Source organism: Neolamprologus multifasciatus, chromosome 10 (assembly GCF_963576455.1).
Source record: "Neolamprologus multifasciatus chromosome 10, fNeoMul1.2, whole genome shotgun sequence".
NCBI classification, from domain to species: Eukaryota; Metazoa; Chordata; class Actinopteri; order Cichliformes; family Cichlidae; genus Neolamprologus; species Neolamprologus multifasciatus.
Window position 1 is genome coordinate 23,633,467 of NC_140448.1, and position 20,514 is coordinate 23,653,980.

The 20,514-nt window shown below is 40.7% G+C and overlaps 1 protein-coding gene across 2 annotated transcripts in view; it reads left to right on the forward strand.

Moving 5' to 3' along the window:
* jade2 (jade family PHD finger 2) overlaps positions 1-20,514 on the forward strand; it is a 226,654-nt gene that overhangs the window by 55,861 nt on the left and 150,279 nt on the right. For both annotated transcript variants that reach the window (XM_085175897.1, XM_085175896.1), the window contains exon 4: positions 15,008-15,165. In XM_085175897.1, the coding sequence (XP_085032023.1) occupies positions 15,008-15,165 (158 nt within the window). The remainder of the gene's footprint in view (positions 1-15,007; positions 15,166-20,514) is intronic.

The window sequence follows — 20,514 nt, forward strand, 5'->3', positions numbered from 1 at the left end:
GGCTGTTGATGCGAGTGATTTATGTTAGTGAGAAATGTTTCTGCATAATAGCGGCGACTCCCTTCCCTGTTGCTTTTTACGCCTTTTTCCTCCTTGCCATCCATCCTGAGTTGAAGCAGTGTGTAGCGAGCGCACTGAAAGGTTTCTTCAGGCCTGTGCTCTCTGTGCCCTGCATGGTGCCTGCTCTGCAGCGCTCACACAAAGAACACGCTGCCATCCGAACCGTGTCTGATGCCATATACTGAGAAGAAGTGGAAAAAAATATGTTTTGAACGGCACCTCAGGACTCAGTTGTAAAAAATCACAGGTGGGATATCAAAGAGTTTGTATATATATATGTATATATATAAAACCATTTGTGACTTGAAAAGGTGTTGTAGATACATTTTTCATGTAGCCTCTGCATACTCTTTATTTTCGACATAACACTTCTTGTTTTATATTCCGATCACTTAAGCAACATGATGCACACAATAACATTATAAAATTGAAGAGATTAAACATTCACCTGCTGCCTGAAATACTAACTGTACTGAAAAATGTTTAGATTAATCAATAATAGATATTATGAGCAGCAAATATAGATGCTTAAAAGTCTAAAGTAGTCTTCTAATCCAGCCATGATGATACTTCTGTGCAGTTTATTGGCTGATTTGGGGTTGTTCTTCACTCCATATCGCCCGCTTGATAGCCTGTCTCACTACTTAATCTCTTTAATTGTTGATTTGTTTTTCCTCCAACCTTTTTGTCCACTGTTAGTTTGCTTCTTGTTGCACGTGGAAAACCAGAAAACTTAAAATTGAAAAATCTAAGATGCAAAGTGAAAGCCTATTTCACTAGGAACATCAGGAAAAGATGCACTTTGGTTCTTTTCTTTTGTTTGTCCCCTGGTTCTTTCACTTTTATTCTCTGGCTGTCCTGTAGAGGTGTCAAGTGTAGAGGTGTAATGTAGCACAACGTGGATGTGAAAGCAGAGTTAGGTTCACATCACAGTGTAGTAACAAAATACCAGTCAATACCTGCAAAACTGTGGTTTCTGCAGCCCTTTGAATATGCTCCATATTAACGTAAGACAAAGAGCAAAGAAATGTGTTTGGTCAGTTGTTTCTTTGTTACAACAATGCTTCTTGCCAATAAATCTTACACTGTTGGAAAGCATGTTTACTTCCCGTTAAATAGTGCCACATTTGTAAGGAAAAGGCATTTGTGGGTTGAGTAGCAGAGTTGAGTTGGGTTGCATCCATGAAAAACTTGCTAAATCATCTCTGACATCCCCCATTTGGTGCTTTATTGTTTGTTTTGTAGCCTGTTGGTTGTTCTTCGTGCTCACTGTCCCTTGTATGTGTTTGCTTTAAGGCAAGCTTTTGTTCTTTTTTGTGTTATTTTTCATGTTTCACATGCACCCTAATAATATTTGGTGGATGGTAAAAATCTTACCTCCTCCCAAATCCCCTAATACTTTGAAAATATTCAAAAGTAGAATGGGAGCCAGAGTCTTCAGCTTTCAGGCCCCTCTTCTCTAGAACCAGCTTCCAATTTGAATCCGGGAGAGTATCTCTACTTTTAAGACTACGCTTCAAACTTTCCTTTTCGATAAAGCATATAATTAAGGTTGGATCAGGTGAATCCTCCCTTAGAAACGCTGCAATAGGTTGAGGCCTCTGGGGGATTCCCATGATGCATTGAGTCCTTCTTCACTCACTATGTGTTTATACAGCTCTCTTCATTTAATTATTAGTTCTTATTATCTCTGGCTGTCTTCCACAACGTATCTTTGTCCTGTTTCCCTCCCCACATCCCAACCAGTCATGGCAGATGGCTGCCTCTCCCTGAGCCTGTTTCTGCTGGAGGTTTCTTCCTGGTGAAAGGAAGTTTTTCCTTCTCGCTGTTGCCAAAGTGACTGCTCATATGTGGTCATATGATTGGTGGGGGTTTTCTCTGTTTTTTTTGTATTATTATTATAGGGTCTTTACCTTATATTATAAAAACACAGTATGGCAACTGTTGTTGTGATTTGGCACTGCATAAATAAACTTGAATATCTCTGGCTTCTGGAATTTCACTGGTTGGCTGATGACATTAGCATCTGAATCTAAGCATCTTAACTTCTCATAGTAGGGAAACTACACGTGTGTTTAATTATAACTCTGTTCCACTAGGAGAAGTCCTGTTTTCTGCGCTCTGGTTTACTGTCATGGATTACTGGGAGTCTTAATGGAACACAGTTGTAAATTATTGCCACCTGTTCTCTCCCTGCTGTTGAAATTCCATCCATCCATTTCTTCAGCTTCTTATCCAACAACTACCCGACAACCCCAGAACTGGGGTACATGTACTTCACAGTGATGTGCGGTATCCTTTGGCAAGAGTTTGAGGCTTCTTTCAGTGCACGGGATACAGATTCTGCAACAAGGTGATCTCTTATAAACGGCCTGGTTTTTCCCTGGGGTCTTCTCCTGGTTTGACATGCAAGTTATCAAGTAAATATCTCCGTGTCTTTGTTACAAGTACTAGTACTGGTTCTGTTATGGGGCCTCTACTTGGTTTAACATGCATCATTCAGGAGGCATCTATAACCCATCTGCAACCCAACTCCAACCCACTCGTCTTCTTTTGGTTTGGACGAGCAGTAGCTCTACTTTGAGCTGCTTTCAAATAACTGAGCTCCAGTGGAGCCCAGACACTCCACTTCCTGTAGCTCGTGGTCACAGGTGAGGGCAAGGACATAGATTGGCCAGAAAATCAACCACTTTGCCTGTGGGATTAGTGCTCTCTTTACCACTGTACACCAGTACATCGTTCCTCATCATTGCAGACCCCCGATGCTTCTCCACTTGAGGATGCAATTCATCCCCAACACAGAGCAGGAAATACAAACTTTTCTAGCTGAGAACTGACCGAGAGCTCAGAGTTGGCGGTGTTAAATGTCATCCCTGCCACTTCACACTCTAGCCGCCCCGTTGCAAGCTGGAGGTCACATCGTCTTAAAGATATAGGCTCTAATTTGCTGAATTCAATACACACTGCTGGCACTGAGATGCAGTCCTATCTTGATGCATCCTAGAGACTGTGTTTGAGTGTGTGGATCAGTCTGAAATCACTGAGTCACTCCACTAATGCACTGATCTCTTTCTCTGTCACACACACACATACGCACACATGCACACGCTCTCTCCTCTCCTTCATTCTGCTACTCTCTCATCAACCCCTTTCTCTCCTTCTCTGTCGTTTTCTCACTCTTAATCACCCACTCAGCACACACACGCATGCACACACTTCTTGAGTCCTGTGGACCTTCCAGGCAGCCAATCATTAGAGCCCTCGCTGTGATGTGGCTGCTAAAATTATCCTTCTCTCTCTGTTAGTCGACATCTGCTGTGACGCACTGTGGAGAACCAGGTAGCCATGATGCCCAGAGGAGAAAAACAACTTTTTTTCCCTTTTCATTATTTGAAAAGAAACTCTTATTTTATTCTCTTGTCGTCAGTTCTATGTAGATGTGCACCTTCTCACTCCAGAGAGTGACATGGCACAAATTTGAGCTGTACGGTCTGATAAAGTCAAGACTTTCACGGTTGTCATCTATTTGGTGTTGCACTTTAAAGATGGTCTTTGCACACTCGTCTTACAACCAGCCGCGCATAGAGACCATCAGGACAGAGAGTGAGTTGTTTTAGTGATCTTATAGTTGCCTGACTGCCTTAATATTTTATATTTAAATGAGGTGTTATTGGTCTTCAAATAACAGCTTTTGATTCCAGGAGTTCAAATAACCTCAAAAGTGAAACAGTATTGCTTCTTTACTAAACCAAAAAAACCCCGAACTCCTTTTCAGAGTTTCTCGTGTGCAAATTTGCAAATTCTTTCTTCTAAATTTCCCACCGTTTTCACATAAAGCTCAAATTTTCCTTAGATTTGCCACCTTTTTTCATACATTTGCATTTTTTCTCATATCTGTTCAGTTTTTTTCTTATAAATTTATGGCTTGAAAGTTTTGCAGATTTTTGTCTCCTAATTTTGAAAGTTTTTCGCATAAATCAATTTTCCCCCAATAAATTTGCATTTTTTCTTCTCAATTTGCCATTTTTCCTTGTAAATTTATGAATTTAATCCGAAAAGTTGCATTTGTTTGTACTTCTCTCCACTCTCATCCCCCTATTATCATCATTATTATTATATTTTTCTTTTATTAAGTCATAATTTAATGATTTATTATTTAATTCAGTGGCTTTATCACACAGTCACACATTTGATTGACTTGTTCTCAAGGAGAAAAGATAAGAATGCATGAGTGCAAACTTATCAAACTTAAAGCGAGTGCTTTAAGTCTCTTGGCTTCAACAGCAAGCCAGGGTTTACTCTTGACCCAGCAATGCTCTTTTTAAAATTCTAGATTCAGTTTGGAATCACTTTGGAGACATTAACTGATGTTGTTGCTGTTGTTGTAGCAGCTGCTTCAGAGAGTCTAATCAGGTATCGATAAAAACACCAGTTTCTTCCTGTTAAAATGGTGTTTTTCCTTCCCAGTGTCACCAAGTGCTTCCTCAAAGCACTAGATTGCTGGGATTGTTTCTGTATTACATTTACCTTACAATCTAGATCACTTTAATCTTCACTGTCTTTGTAACAAGCGCATACTTGCACAGGGAAAGAGCGATCCATCGCCTCCTCTGTACTCTGTGCTGTTATCATCAGGCAGATAGGTTCACCAATGAAAATCCAATCATTTTAGGAACTTTTTTGTACTTATTTCAGCCAGATTTTTTAAACTGTGGCCTAAAATGAGCAGAGCCAGCAGGTGCTGTGCTGCACAATCGCAGACTGGCTTGTCTATTAAGACAAAAACTTAAAAAAAAAACATACTTTGTTGTTAATGCCTGCTTACATTGTGTTTTTATTGAGGGGTCTAGCATTGTAGAATTCTCACTTAGGCGTGTGCGTCATTCTAAGCGTCATCTGAGCCTGTGATAATACACAAATACTTAGTTTAAATGCCCTTTCTTAGAATAAACAGTCTCATCCGTATTCACAGGCTTATCACTATTAGATAAATCCATCTATATTTTCACTGTAAGAAGGCCATGCCAGACTTGAGCAGTCTAATAATAACATGAGGATGAGAGATGAAGGGCATACCATCCTCTTTCTCTATCTGTCAGTGCTCTCATCCCTTTCAAAGTCACACATGAACAAGGATGATTGTTTTTCAAGATAACCAGCGAGTCAAATGATGCTGTGTTATGTCAGCTGGCCTTTAAAAGCACTTAAAGCACTTTGTCGCTGTGCTTCAAGGAAACTGGCTCCGCAGCAACATAATAACGAGGTCTACTGTGTGTGTGTGTGTGTGTGTGTGTGTGTGTGTGTGTGTGTGTGTGTGTGTGTGTGTGTGTGTGTGTCAGTCACTGCAGTGCCTAAATGCATTTTTCTCTGACCCATATGCTCACCTGTGTTTACTCCTGGGTTTCCTCACCTGCGAGGGGGTGTGTTCAGCACATGTTCAGCTATGTTCAGCTGCTGCGAATTGGTGTGTGTTGGTCCTTTATTTACAGGAGTTTTGGTGTTAATGGGAAAAATTTTTATGTGTGTCCCTATCTGCCTCTCCGAGCGCACGTTTCCTGGAGTGAAATGTCCGCTTTCAACGGCCACACTATGTGGTTTCTGTTCTGTTGCGCTCAGAAGGAAGCAGGCTGCGTTAATCTATCACTTCTCCGCAGATGGTCAGAGATTTAAGCCCGGCCGCGAAATGAGACTGACAGGCAGACTTACAACACATAGACGAGCTGAATCAGAGCTGCCTTAAGCTCATAGTTGACACTGTTCCTGAAAAATTACACCTTTGAACCCCCATACACATTAATTTTTAAAAAATTAGTATTATCCCCAGTTTTATTATCAAATAATCTGGTTAACGATTTCTCTCAATCTTTCTCAACTCAAGATAATCTCATCAAATAGCCAAACACTGGATAAAAGAAGTTGTAAATTCTCATCGAAGCATAAAGTAAGGTTTGGATTACTTTCTTTTAGCTTAAAACCTGACTTAATCATTTGATTATTGATCCGGTAGTTGTTACAGCTCAAGGTAGTGGTGGCTCACATAAGTTTGGTTCTATTCGCAGCAGCTGAAGCAACAAGTGTAGTAGCAGCGCTCACGGCGATCGTCATATTTTGGACTGGAGAGTAGAATTAGACGCATCAACCGTAATAGTTTTGGCTAAAGTGGAACGAGGTAATGGTGATAATAGCTGTAAACGCAGCATCATAGTGTTAGCAGCAGCTGTCATAAACCTTCAGGTGACTAAAGTGGCACGGTCACTTGCATGTTAAAACATGCCCTTGACAGTGATTGAGAAAGGCACATTTTTTCTGTACTGTACAAAGCTTGTTGTAATTGTTGTAGTAACAGGCAGTGGCAGCTTTGGCTTGTGAAGGATAGTCCGACTTTAGGACATTTAGCTCTTTCCAAACTTGTTACTAAATGCATGATCTCGCTCTTTGGGTGCTGCAGAGAGAGAGAGCAAGACCTCTCTTAGGATTTACGACAAGCAAAAGTGCTTTATAGGCTAATAATGTTATTATAAGTTAGAAAAGGTGAGCTACCAGTGTTGCTGTTTACATGTCACTGTTGCTAAGGGTGCTTCGTAAACAATCACTTCACAAAGGCCCGTAAAAAAATGTATGCATAATGTGACGCGATGCAAATGAAAGATGTTAAATGTCAGTATGGTTTAGACTCAATTAATAATATAGCAGTTACAGTATTGGTAGCGGTGTGGCTCGATAAACAGGAATTCTTTAATAGGGAAAAAATTCTGAGGCTGTCAGACTTTTTACCGTCGTGTACACACACACACACTTCACATCCCCTGGTAATGTCATCAGTTCAGACCTAGATTGGACTTAATGAGACCCCTGCATGCTAACAGCCCATAACTCATCACAGCACACTGACCTACTGAATGATTGGACAGAGGAGTGTGTGTGTGTGTGTGTGTGTGTGTGTGTGTGTGTGTGTGTGTTACTACTCACCTCACAGTAATGCTGAACTTGAGGTTTTGTGGAGCCTTAACCGAGCAGCTGAATCTAATCTGTTTTATGGAGAGACCATCGATCATGCCGCACTGTCTGATTAGATTGTGATGCAAACTTAACCGATAATAGAAGAGTTTAAATCAACAGTTTTGCTTTAAATTATCGTTATTGTGCAAACAGTATTAGCACAATGCAATGGCTTTTATCTTTAATTTAATACCCTAAACCCATCCTTTATGCTGTTCTGCCTTTTAACATGTGCAGAATATGGGAGTAAATGAAGGCTGATCGTGTAAACAAAAAGAAAGAGGCTTTAAAAACAGACAGTGGTGCAAAGGGGTAACTGTGGAAACCTTGCAGAAGAAAAGTCTTGTTATTGAAGATGGAGACAGCGTGTGTTGGCTGCCCCTCCCTGAGCCTGGTTCTGCTGGAGGTTTCTTCCTGTTAAAAGAGGGTTTTTCCTTCCCACTGTCACCAAGTGCATCCTGAAAGCACTTTGTTTGCTTGGGTTGTTTCTGTATTACCTTTACCTTACAATATAAAACCCCTTGATGCAACTCGTCATTGTCGTGATAGCACTAAATAAATTCAATTCAATTGAAAAAATTCAATTGCTGAAACAATTTTTCGCAATGTTTTCTTCGTTTTGCTTGACGTCTGTTTGCTGAAGCCAAAAATGTTCAAATAACGGACACGGCATTTCTATTTGGCACAAGCTGCTCAACTTACGAAGTTTGAGTTTTCCTCCGTGACGTTGCCATGTTGCAGATTCACAAGTCTACACACATTTTGTGTGTTTTCAAAGACACAGTTCATACCAGGGGTGTATCACTGGAATATGAAAACAAAACAAAAAAAGGAAATAAATGACATGGGCAATTAGAGGTTTTGAATGTCAGTTTTGTTTTTGATTAACTGCCCAGTCCTAATGTGATTACACTTAAGTCTGGCTACAAAAAGGAATCAAATAAAATGTAAAGGTAGGAGTATCCTACAATACTCTGAACACACTTCTAAACTCCTTCCCTAATGTCTTCTTCAATCATTATGTTTCACTGTAGCCATTACTATTTGGTATTTTGGCAGACTTTGCCGAACTCCGGTGTGGTCTTTGTAACATGACCGCCTTTTACATTTGGGGAAAATCTAGAGAAAAGGACACTACAGACAGAAATAATATAACCGGATGGTTTAAATGAATGACATAACTTTTCAGATGCACTGCAGCTGTACAAAAATGAGTGTTGCGTATAGAAAAGTGTTAAAAGGCTGAGGAAAATGTCAACAAATTTGATGAGCAACTGACTGAAATGACCACTAACAGCGGGATTACTATGAAGACGTATATTAATTACCTTCCAAAGGGGATTTTCTTCCTATTGTAAATCTACTTTAGCATTCCTCCTTTTGTAGAAGTCGGGCTTGCACTTTGTATTTTCATTTGCGAATTGTGATTTATCAAATTTGGAAAGCTGAGTGGAAATGGCAAAATTCAATCACATGCTCTCCTCAGAACAAAGTTATTATGGTTGATGGATGTGGAAAATCTCTCCAGCAATAAATAAATCATGTGATAAATGGAAAAAGAAATGCACTTTTTGAGTAATTACTGACAGAGTTTCCATTGCTGCTTCAGGCTCATTGCATAACAGGCTCTCTCTTCCAAAAGCAGCCAGAGATTTGACATTGGTACTGTCACTCCTGTACATAACTCTTCATTAGTTGCTCAGTTACAATGCAGCCAAATGGATTTCTTTGTTTTGGTCTTTGCATGAAATACAGCCGGCACTAACTGACTCTGTAAAGGATAAACTAGTTACTCAAATCTAATCAGTGCTCGAAGGTCTCTGTTTTTCCATTTTTCTGCTGGATTTGTTTTGTTGCTCTGTGAAAGCTAAAGGGAGGAGAACCCCCCCCCCCCCCCAACTCATTTCTTATATTTGCGTAAAAAAAAATAAAAAAAATTGGCAGACAGTTTGGAAGCAGGGACTGCTTTCCTGCCCCTCTACCTGCTTGACTTTTACTGCCCGTCTCCTGGGAGCTCTCATCTTCTTATCGCTCTCCTCTTCCATCTATCTGACTGTCATCCGTCACTGAGTACGGGCGACTCCCAACTGTCTGTCAGAGAAAGCGTAAAAAGATGAAGAGGGTGGGCAGTGGAAGAGAGGAAGAGCAGGATGGTGTTGAGCTGGAGAGGCAGAGAGAGAGAGACGCGAGGTAGAACATAAAACTGCGGGAGCTTGTAATAGTGTTTCCTAGACATTAATTAGCCGAAGTCATTCCTGTACAAACACACAGTAATAAAACTGATCCTCTCCTCTCCTCTTTTCCCCTCCTGTCTCCTCTCCTTACCTCTGGCTTCTTCTCTTTTCGTCCCTAACTTTGCTCCTTTCTCCTCTTTTCTTGGTTATCCTTTCTTCCCTTTGTATCTCAGTCCTTTTATTTGGCTTTCTATTATTCCCCCCCCCCCCTTTTTTTTTATTAACCCCCCCCCCCCCTCTTTTTTCATCTTTTGTCATCCTCTTCCTTTTCCACTACCATGTTCTTCGGCTGATGAGGAGCATGAAAACAGAGCAAGAGAAATGATGGAAGAAGTAAAAAGAGAAAGATTAAGGAGGAGTGGATTGCCCTTAGTCTCTGTCTTTCCTCCTCTGGTATTGCTGAAGGGGAAGACAAGATTCATGATGGCCTTGACTCACTGTCAACACACACTTACCCACACACAGACGAACACACAGTTACAGTACAGGTTGAACTTGCACGCGCACAGGCGCAAACATCCTTGCTCCATTGCATTATTTATTTGTGCTGGCTGGCAGACGGCAGAAGCAGCCAAGCAGTAGAAGCAAGGATGCTGCTTTTTACATATGGCCTTTTAATATACTGCACTTTCTCTCTCTTTCTCTCTCTCTCTCTCACTCACACACAGACACACAGACACACACACACACACACACACCTCATCCCCGTCCGGCCTTGTCTTTCGTCTCTCTTTCCACTGACTGAAATTAATTTCACTGTTTCTCTCCTTCTCACTGCTTGGTCCTGTCCTCTCTTCACATAACATAATTTTTGCTCTTCCTTGTCTCCCTCTGTCCTCTTCCTACACGCTGTCCTCCATTACTGATATATGTCAAAATCTGCGAGGTGGATTCACAAAATGTTGTGGAGAAAGTCAGGATTTGGTGATGCTGAACCCTAATAGCGTGATCCCTGACAACCTCCAGAAATTGCTAGCTTGTGAGTGAAAATATCTCAACGACTATGGATGTGTGACATGAAATGAAAATAAACTAATATGCGCTCGCCTAGGGATGAATTTGAGTAATCTTGCATTTTCCATCATTAAGTGAAAACTGAAATTCATAATAACTCTGGAAATTGACCGAATTGCTGCAGAACTAATGGGAATCCAGTCACCCTTAGCTGCACTTCATTTAGTGAACTGTAGTTACTGCTACTTAACAAATGTTAGCACTCTGAGATGAAAACCTAAGGTGGTAAACATGTCACAGTGATCACTCACTTAGCTCCAAGCACTACCGTGCCTGAGTACAGCCTCAAAGTAGATCTGTAGTCTTCTTATTTACTTATCCTTTGATCAGATTTTGATAAGATGACTCCTGATTAAATTGGGAGACTCTGGCGGGTTTAGATTGTTTTATTGTTTTTTTCAGGGATTTCGATGTGTTGCACCTCAGAGATAGTAAAGAGAGGCTTCCCCACACAGAGTTATACTGCCAGTCCAGGGACAGAGTGAGCTACTTTAAGGTTACAGTTTTTATTGCTGTTCACTCAAACTGAGCCTTGATAATAATGCTGCACACTGAACAGCTGGCACAAGTGTTTTTAATATCAGTGTACGAGTTATGACTGGCTGTAAATACAGCCATGCCTCATACAGGCGTTAATGTAGGTATTAAGAAAGCTTGTGTGTGTCTGTGCACACTGGTGGATGTGTGTCGTCAGATTATGTGTCTCTTTGTTCCGTCCCACATGTGCTGGCCCAGAGAGGAAGAAGATGCGTGGGGAGTTTTGACTTTGTCTTGTGATGCTTAAGCTAATTGAATGTATGAAAGTATGATCATAGGGAATAATGGTGGTAGGTTAATAAGGAAGATCATTAGTTGACATGCAAGCTGTCTTTTCTGTGTACAGGATAACTAGCGTCGAACCATTACAGTGATCACGTTTGAATGGATGAACAGAAATGAAATGTTCATCTACCTGTCGCACCAGATGGTGACCACTCCGCAAAGAGTCCCTTTGACTGTTTGAGTCATCTGAAATCCTGGATGGCAAAAAAAAGTGCTTTCATTGAATGACCCTTTCAAGCTCTACAAACATTCTCACCGAGGCATCGATATTGGTCTTTTATCCAACCGCGTCCAATTCACTGTTAAAAATCTTGGTGTTTTTTATGGGTAGCTTCTTCACTTTTAACAATCAAACCAGGAATGTTGTGAAGGTCAGCTTTTATCAGCGGAGAATCATCGTCAAAGCCAGGATGTAGAAACAGTTATCGACAACTTGGCACCTCTTGGCTTGACTGCTGCAGCTCCCTGTGTGTAGGATTGACCATTTCCACTTTGATTGGAGATGGTTCAAACTGCAGCTGCTCAACGCTTAACCGGTGCAAAGAAAAGAGAGCACATCACTCCGGTTTTCACCCAGCTGCACTGGCTACCAGTGAAGTTTAGAATAGACTTTAAAGTTTTTTTTTTTTGTTTTTTTTACAGAGTCCTCCATGGATTATCTCCACAGTGCGTTGCAGATCTTTAACTCAGTATTTTGCCTCCAGGTCAATGAGTCCATCATCCCAACAACTTCTCTCAGTGCCCTCCTCTCGCCCAGGCAGCTGGGCCTTTGCTGTTATTGGCCCCAGGCTCTGGAAAACTCTTCCTTCTGACAAAAGAACCGGCTCAACAATTGAGAATTTTAAATCAACTCTAAAGACCTACCAGTTTTTACTTTTTTAATTTTCTTTCGACATCTGTTGTTTCAAAATGTGCTATATAAAAAAAAGCAAAAACATTTTGACTTCAATATATTAAGTGTCCATATTGTTAACCATGTGCTATGGGAAGCTATGCTGTGCCTCGGTGGTTTGTTACCAGACTTTTTGAATGTTGCTAGAGGAGGTTATTGTTGATCAGATCCAAGCTAAAAAAGCCTTGAAGTCCAGTTTAGCTGTCCATTTTCAGGTCCATGTCCAAAGAAGAGTGGCTTCCATTGTTATCTTTGTCAGCAGAGTCAGCACTTTGCGCTGCCGTTGTTGCTTTTGTAAAGTAAACTGCTGGTCAGTAGTGGTTATGGCAAACCGGCAATCTTCTGCAGGCTCTTGCATGGCTGCAGTTGGAAGGTTGCTGAGCGTGGCCGCTTGCAGAACACGCAGAGGAGATCTTGGGCAAGTCGTAGTGGGCCTCACTGTCCTCAAAACAGAGCAGTGGATGAGCAGAAGTGGGCACCCTTGGTCCTCTAAATGTTAGACTGGCATTTAGAGGATGGTCCACATTGGATGGCCACATTGCAGATGCAGGAGGTGACTGCTATGTCTTAAAGTAAAAATTCCATTTACATTGTACAAGTGAATGAATTCATCTGCGGGCTTTCTCGTGGTCCACTGGGAGACTTAAACTCCATCTCCATCTGTCTCCTTCTTGCTCATTTTTATCTCCACCCAGTTTTGCTTCTGTTATCTCTCTTTTAACTCCATGTTTCGTCTTACAAGTCTGTTTTTCTTCATTGTGTCTCTTAGGTCAAAATAGAGAAGATAAAAATGCACATTGGGGGATGGAGAGATGGAGAGGAAGGAGGGATGGAGGGAGGGGAGGGAGATGGGGAGGTTAATAGAGAGACAGATGGAGAAGAGGAGCTAATATAGCAGGGATAAGGAGGCTTAGAAAGTAATGATAAAATGCAGAGTGAAGTCATACGGTTGATTTGGCACCACTGCGAGGGAGTGTTGCTTGTTTTTTTTTTTTGTTTTTTTTATGTGTGTGTGGCTTTGTGTGTTTATGCCTGTGTGTTCTTGACTGATGTCCTTGACTATATGACTGATAATATCACTGCTTCAGGTCCCTGGTAAAGCAGACGGAGAATTTATGTGTGTGCGTTCGCATTATGTGCAAGAACGATCGTGTCTGCTTGAATGCATCCACTCCCTCGTGTCCTCAAATGCCGCATCGCACTCAGGCACACCTAGTTTGTTTTTGTAAAATCCTCCCAAGAATTGTACTTTTAAGGATTTCATATTGGTTAATATCAATAATTTACCACCACTTGAGTTTATCAGTGTTCCACTTGCTTCTTCCTCCTTACCTTTTACTTCTTCTTTCATCTGTCAGTGTGCTTCAAAATGTTTTATTCCCCTTGCTTGCAACTATTCCTTACATCTCAGTCTGTCCCATTCAAGATGTGAGGAAGAGGCTGAATGAAAAGATGAGAGAAATCAGGAGACGCTTAAAATACACGAAACCCGCTGAGTGAGAGATGCTAGGAAACACGGTTGTAATGAAATGACACGTCCCTTCCCTCTCTGTGTCATCTGAAGTAACATCAGTTGCTGATGATGGTGTCACATATGGTTCACCTTCAAGTTTGTATTTGCACTAAAACGTAATGCACTGCAATTATTTTTAATTGCAGAGGGAAGAAGCACCGACTGTGTGGTGCGCTGCTGGAATACTGGAGCAGCAAATCCCGTGCCCGTCATCCAGTAAAACTTTAAAAGGACTCCAGAGTCTATGACCGAGTACCCAAGAGAGCCAAAGACATTAAGTGCAACAAAATCTGGGATTTATACTTTACTAGACAAATGCATCTCAGTGCCGTTGCACATCTGTTCTCAATGTTGTGTTGCCTGATCAAATGTTACACCAGTGTTTAGTGTCAGGCAGCCGTCAGCAAAAGAAATGCAAAAGATGCATAATTTTGAGGCCGCAAGAGATTTATGGTAAATCTGAGCTGGGAACTCAAACACAAGCCTGACATTTTGTTGTTGTAAGTAACGGCTTTATCATGAGCAGTCTGAGCCTACAGGCTGTGAGGATCATTGAGGATCACTTAGGCCCTGAGACGGGACTTGACTGACTGGAGGCTACTGAGGGAAAATGCATTGCATAACATGGCATCAGTCATCGTGAAAACGGTCTGCCTTTGGAACCGCACCAGGCTTCCATGTTTTTGGGGGTTTTTTTGTGTCACAGGTTATCTCTGGCCACGAGCATTGTTTTCCTGTGCATTAGTTGCAGTTTTGGAGTTACATGCTGGCTTTCTGTTTAAGTAAGACCCAAGAGCTGTTGAAGATATTATTCGTAGGACCAGCTTTCAGATGAACTGGGTAGTTTAAAAATATTGTGTTGTTATTGTGGGGTTTTCTGTGGGCCTAATGGCTGCACATGCTGTGACCAAACTAGTCTACAGTTTCATTCCCAGCTGGGGCTTTTGTTCTGTGTTCTAACCTTTTTTCTACCCTTACTTTGTCTCTCTCAACACTGCTAAAAATGATATATTCAAGAATTGTGCAAGAGAGTCAATAGTAAGTGTTAAATACGGTCTACTTTGAGGTACTGTATAATATCTAGATTTGTAAACTGGTGTCAATATAAAGATTTATAAGATTTGTTTTTGCTGAAAGACACAGGCAGAAATTAGAAGATTGAAGAAAATAACAAAGCAGGGCGAGACTGTGTTAAAATCACAAACCATGCATAATATGGGTCACTGGTTCAGAAAGATATCTGACTCTGGATGCCTCCCAGTTTTTCTTATTGATGTTCTGTTGTGTACATGTAAACATGTGCCATTTTGCAGTAACTCACAATATTAAATTATTCTGGATCCAAAAATCCCTTTTCAATTGGGCCAAGTCCCACCTTGGTAAAACCTAGCCAATCACACGACCTTCTTAGTAGGGTTATTGAAAACAAATACCCAAACTTGCATTTTTTTTCCTTTCTCTTCTTCTGTAAAGGTATTTCGTACTGACTTCATCACTGCCATGAAGCTGCCGGACTCAGCCCAGCTTGGCCCAGACGACTTCTACGTGCTTTCAGACCCTTGGAGACAAGAGTGGGAGAAAGGAGTGCAGGTCCCAGCCAACCTAGAGGCCATACCGGAGCCTGTGGTCAGGTAGGAAATACACAGAGAACACACCGATAAACACCCAAACCCATGCAGTAGTTTGGTATTTAGTACCAAAGGTATTTTTTCTTTTGTTCTCCATTTCATTAAAGCCTGAAAGGCTGATTTAATCTGCATTGCTCTTGTAAGCACTAACAGCTGCCAATGGGGACACGAAGTTGCTGCCTTTAAAGAGATCTTGGAAAAGTTTTGCATTTGAACTTTTGTTTGCCATGACTAATTGTTTTTCTTTTTTCTTTTTGGAATATTGTTAGATTGCAGATTTTGTTGCAAAGTTCATACAACTGTGAAAATTATTTGCTAAGGTAATTTTGATAAGCTCTTGCAAATGTGGCTAAACGAGCAGATGAGATGCCTGAAGTTCCAAAAAGCTTTTGCTGGAATGATTAAAAATAACAAACAAAGGGCAAATGTTTTCTTTTTTTTTTTTTTTTTGGGGGGGGGGGGGGGGGGGGGGCAATTAAATTGTAATAACAGGTGTGGGAAGCCTTTACATAATTACATTTCCTGCAATTACACTAATTAGCAATACATTTGAAATGGAAAATATGCACACTCACTCCTGCAGACAGAAATCTACAAAGATATAAAGTGAGACGCTTTAGCTTTCTGTGCTTCAGTTCATTCATCCGTAAACACACACACACACACACACGCAGAACATCAAGCTGGTAGGCAGATGTGTACAGGCATGCACTTTGACCCACTTACATTCACTCCCATACTGTAAATTAGTCGCCTTTTTCTCTCTCTCCCTCTGTGTGTCTCTCTCTCTCTTATGGCGGTAGTCTCTCCGGCTCTCTAGTACTACTGCAGCTGCTTCACATGCCCGTGTGGTTTGTTTGGTGTTCTAGGAACTAATGAAAATGCTCAGACTGCCTGGTAATGCCTGTTGCACAGACATGCCATACTGTGAGGCCACACACACACTGGCAAGCACACACAAGTGTTCAGTCTTTTTGAGAGACGGAGAAATAAACGAGTTATCGAGTCATGAGTTATCTTCTTCAAACCTTCTGCATCCATGAATGCCCCCCCCCCCTCCGTGCGGGGGGGGGGCATTCATGGATGCAGGGGGGGGGCATGGAGTATCTGAACATGGAGTATCTGAAGAGGTGACACACATGTTGGTTAGAGGAAAGAAAAAATACCGACCATAGTAGATGTTTTCATCTTTTTTTGTTTTTTTCCACTCTTGACTCAAGTTTATTAATAATATTTGTCCACTATTTAAAGCCGTTGGAGGCATTTTGTTTGTTCTAAATTGTTTTTAATTATTCAAGGGCTAAACTGGAAGAAAAATCACCATCTTGCCCCAAGTTTATCAGCGAGAGGTCCTAGGTCTGAATCCCGGACAAGCCCCCAATTAATGAAATGCAATATCCATGGGGGACTAATGCAGTACATGAAAAACTCCTGTCTACTTTAAATCCCAAGTAGCCACAAGAAAAACTTGAGTAAATCAACAGGTGTTGTATTTATTAAGTAATAGTTTCAGAGGAAAAGTTTATGTTGAGCCTTTTGGAGACCAAAGATACAGAGGCAAGGCTGAGATAATTTAGACATAATGACAATATTGGCCAAAGGATGTTGAAAATGGAGCTGCTAAGCAGAAGGAAAAGAGGAGGATGTCAGAGAAGATTCATGAATGAATGTAGTGAAGAGGGACATGCCGAGGGTTGGTGTGACAGAACAGGATGCTGGGATGGGGTGAGATGGAGGCGTATGATCTGCTATTACGACCCATAAAGGGACCAGCCAAAAAACGAAGTAGTAGTTTCACAAATTCAGGAGTACAAATCAATGTCATGAGCCAAGGCCAAAATAACAAACAAGCAAAACTGTCTACACTCCAAACTGAGATAACTTACTCATAAGAAACAAACCAGAAAGCAACAGCAGTGGCTCACTACCTAGCATAAACAAGAGAAAACTATTCAAAAAACGTGGCAGCTCAGCCTTATCCACTCCTTTAAATGCAAAGTTCAAAATAGAAGTTGGAAATAGACCCAAGTGTTTCTGGGGGGAAGTTGGAAAAGTGAATAATCCTCTACCCAGATGCCATCTTGGCTCCTTATGTGTATGATAATCAGGTTGGTGCCAGTCACCTTTGAACTGTACATGGGCGATACCATACCGAGGTGCCTACATATTCAAGTTAGCTTATTCTTTTTCACACTATTGAGACTTCATGTTCTCCCATGTATTTTAAATGGATTACTTGTAAGTCTATGAAGGTGCATCAGCATGTTAGAGGACTTGTTTGCACACTAATCATTATGTTATGAGTAAATTTATTTATTTTAAATTAAATAACCTCAATAATTACTTACTGTACCGATTGTTTAGCTATTCAAGGCAATAATCTTTTTCCCGAGCTATTTAAGGACTAGATTGGAAAGAAATCACTGCGATGCTCGAAGTTCAGAAGTGGCTGCAGGTCAGGAGGCAGCAGGGATGTTCACAAGGCTGGGGGTTGATTGCAAGCTCAATCTCTTACCTGTATCACAGTGTTCTTTGGCAACACTCTGAACACCCATTATATTATTTTGCACATTCATGGTCGCCATGAATATAATTGAAGTAATTATTTTTCATTAACCATTCAGCCACTCCCTTATAAATAAAACAGAAATTTTTAGGATCATGACAGCAGAAAAGGGGGTTGGAATGGTGATTGCCATGTCTAATAGCGATATCTGTCAGTACGCAGTTTTAATAACAAACTGTTTATCTTTCAGTTTTACTTTCTTTTCAATTTGAAATCAGACAAAAGAATGAATGAGTCTGACTGCAGGCAGAAGACAAATGTTATAAATAATAGAACAGGAAACGGGAAAAAATCTGGTCATCTATGAGGTTTGACAGGATTGCTGTGCCACCCTTACTGTTTGCATTGCTTACCAGGTTAATATCATTTGTGACATATACACACACGCTCATGCTTATAAGCAATATGGCGCTAACAGATTGAACAGGGCCTGGAGGCAGAGAGATAGATGAGCATATTGGGAGAGAAAGAGAAACGCATAAAAGAGATAGTTGAGGATAGATGGATGCATGCGGGCATATCTATTATCTTGTATGTGATAGGACGAAGAAGGGATTTACTGTGATGCTGAAATGGAGTGATGATGGATAAATGGTGGGATGGTGTTAAAGAGGAGTAAGTGTGAGTGAGCTGATGGTCTCTGTCAGAGCCCCTGACAGCAGTTCATCCTTTTTTTCCCCTCTTGTGTGTCACTTTGACGCCCATCGTTTTTTCCTCTTCCTGTTTCCTATCCTTTCCTCTCCACACTTCGTTCTGCGATATGCTTGGTCTGAAACTGATCCCTGTGATTTCCTAGGTTTTACCCATATACGAGCCCCTGCGGTCAGGCAGAATCGGTGGTAGGAAAGCTTATTTCACAGTGTAAGTGATGATGATGCTGAGACATTTTTTAGGTAAAAGGTCACAAGCAAATGCAATTACCAGACTGTAAGGATACCTCTTTAAGCTGTCAGTTTATGCAGCTTATCAACATAAATCACTGCTATTAGAACATTTTTAGTTAGAAATGACTTGTAAGATTGTGGGAAAATTGTTGGGGTTTTTTGTCTGCTATTATTTGCTTTAGTGCTTTTATGGGCAGCTGTTGCTTTGTTCGTTGTCGCTTGAAAGGTCACCAGTAAACAATGAGCTTCTTCTGTCTTTTAAATTCATTACAAACAAGTTAATAGCAGAGGTTGTCGCCCACGTAGAATAAGACATATGGCCAATAAGGCTGTTATGGCTTGTCAACTGAAGAAAGATTAAACATAAATTCCATAGTAGGTTTTTTTTCCATTCCCATATGATAAATTTGATAACAAGTATACATTGTATAGCACACAAATATTTTTAAGGAACTCATTCATCAAAAAAGTACTTACAGCAATAACTACTGCAGGGTTACCATTAAAAATTAAGAGTGCTGCATGGGTGTTTCTATGTCTAAATGTAAACAACACAAATTCAGTTAGAGGAGCACTCTTAAGTGTGTGTTGTTAAATATAAACCGCAGCCTTTTAGTTTAGCTTAGCAGATCACTAGCACTTGGTAGGAAAACTGGCCAACAGATAGTAAGAAGATATTCCTATAAGCACCAGTGTTTAAGAAAAATTAGAATTTCACCGTATGAGCAGATATAGCCCACAGACAACTATTTCCCAGAGGGCTGGGATATAAGCAGACCTTATAAATATAACCTGTAAGGTTCTGAAGGGAAAACAACCCTAAAAAGGATTTTTAAGGCTGACGCGGAAATTAAAAATCAGATACAGATACGGATACTGGTCCCGCACTAAAACGTACTTCACCTTTTGTGGCCTCGCTGTTTCACTGATTTCTTTGGTGCAATTTTGCATGCTTTTTTTCCCCCCACAGCTCGTTGTGTTCTGCATCCTGATTGGCTGTAGACCATTGTCCATCCATCTCGTGCCGTGTCTCCAGTACAGTACAGAATGCGTTTAGCTTGCAAAATTTACACAAATCTTCGATCGCTAGCAGTGTGACTCTAAAGTGCCGTACTGTATATTTGTACGTTTTCTCCCCAACAAACACAACAATACCATAAATTCCGTATTGTTTTTTAAATGCTTTTAAAATCCTAAAATCCTACCCTTGTATACTTTTAAAATTTGAAATAACCTGGTGCCCAGTTACTTAACAGACCTTCTCGACGTGTATTGCCCCAAGACAGCGCTCAGATCCTCTAACCAACTGCTCTTAGTGCAACAAAGGCAAATCAAGTTGGCTACTTCGCAGATTTCACCTATCACGGGTTATTTTTAGAACGTAACTACCGCGATAAACGAGGGACCACTGTATATTGGTCGATCTTTTCGTCACTTTCAGACACATAAACAGATTTCACTAACATTTGCTATTTGTAAGCATTAATGAGCCCTTACAAAAAATAAAGTCTGTGGCTTAAGAAAATTCTTTGTTATTGTCAGAAATCTTAGATTGCTCATTTATGGTTTGCCCAACTCTGCTCAAATTAACTGTGCAGCAACAACACTCATAACGTGGTTAAAAGGCATTTCTCTTATGTCTTCATTTTTACATTTTTATTGATTTGTTATTATAAATGCAGACACAAGTATATCGGTCGATATTTATATTCATATATAACTGAGTGAATAATATTTTTAGTTTGTAACTTTTGGTTGTGTTTAGTTATATGTAGCCCTATATGTAGGAGTGGGTGTGTTGTGTATTTGTGTTGCATTTTAAAGTGTGACTCTATAAGTGGCCACCAGAGGAAATGCATTTTTCAGCCTCAGGTGTGAGCTGTAGGTATGTGATGGCACTAT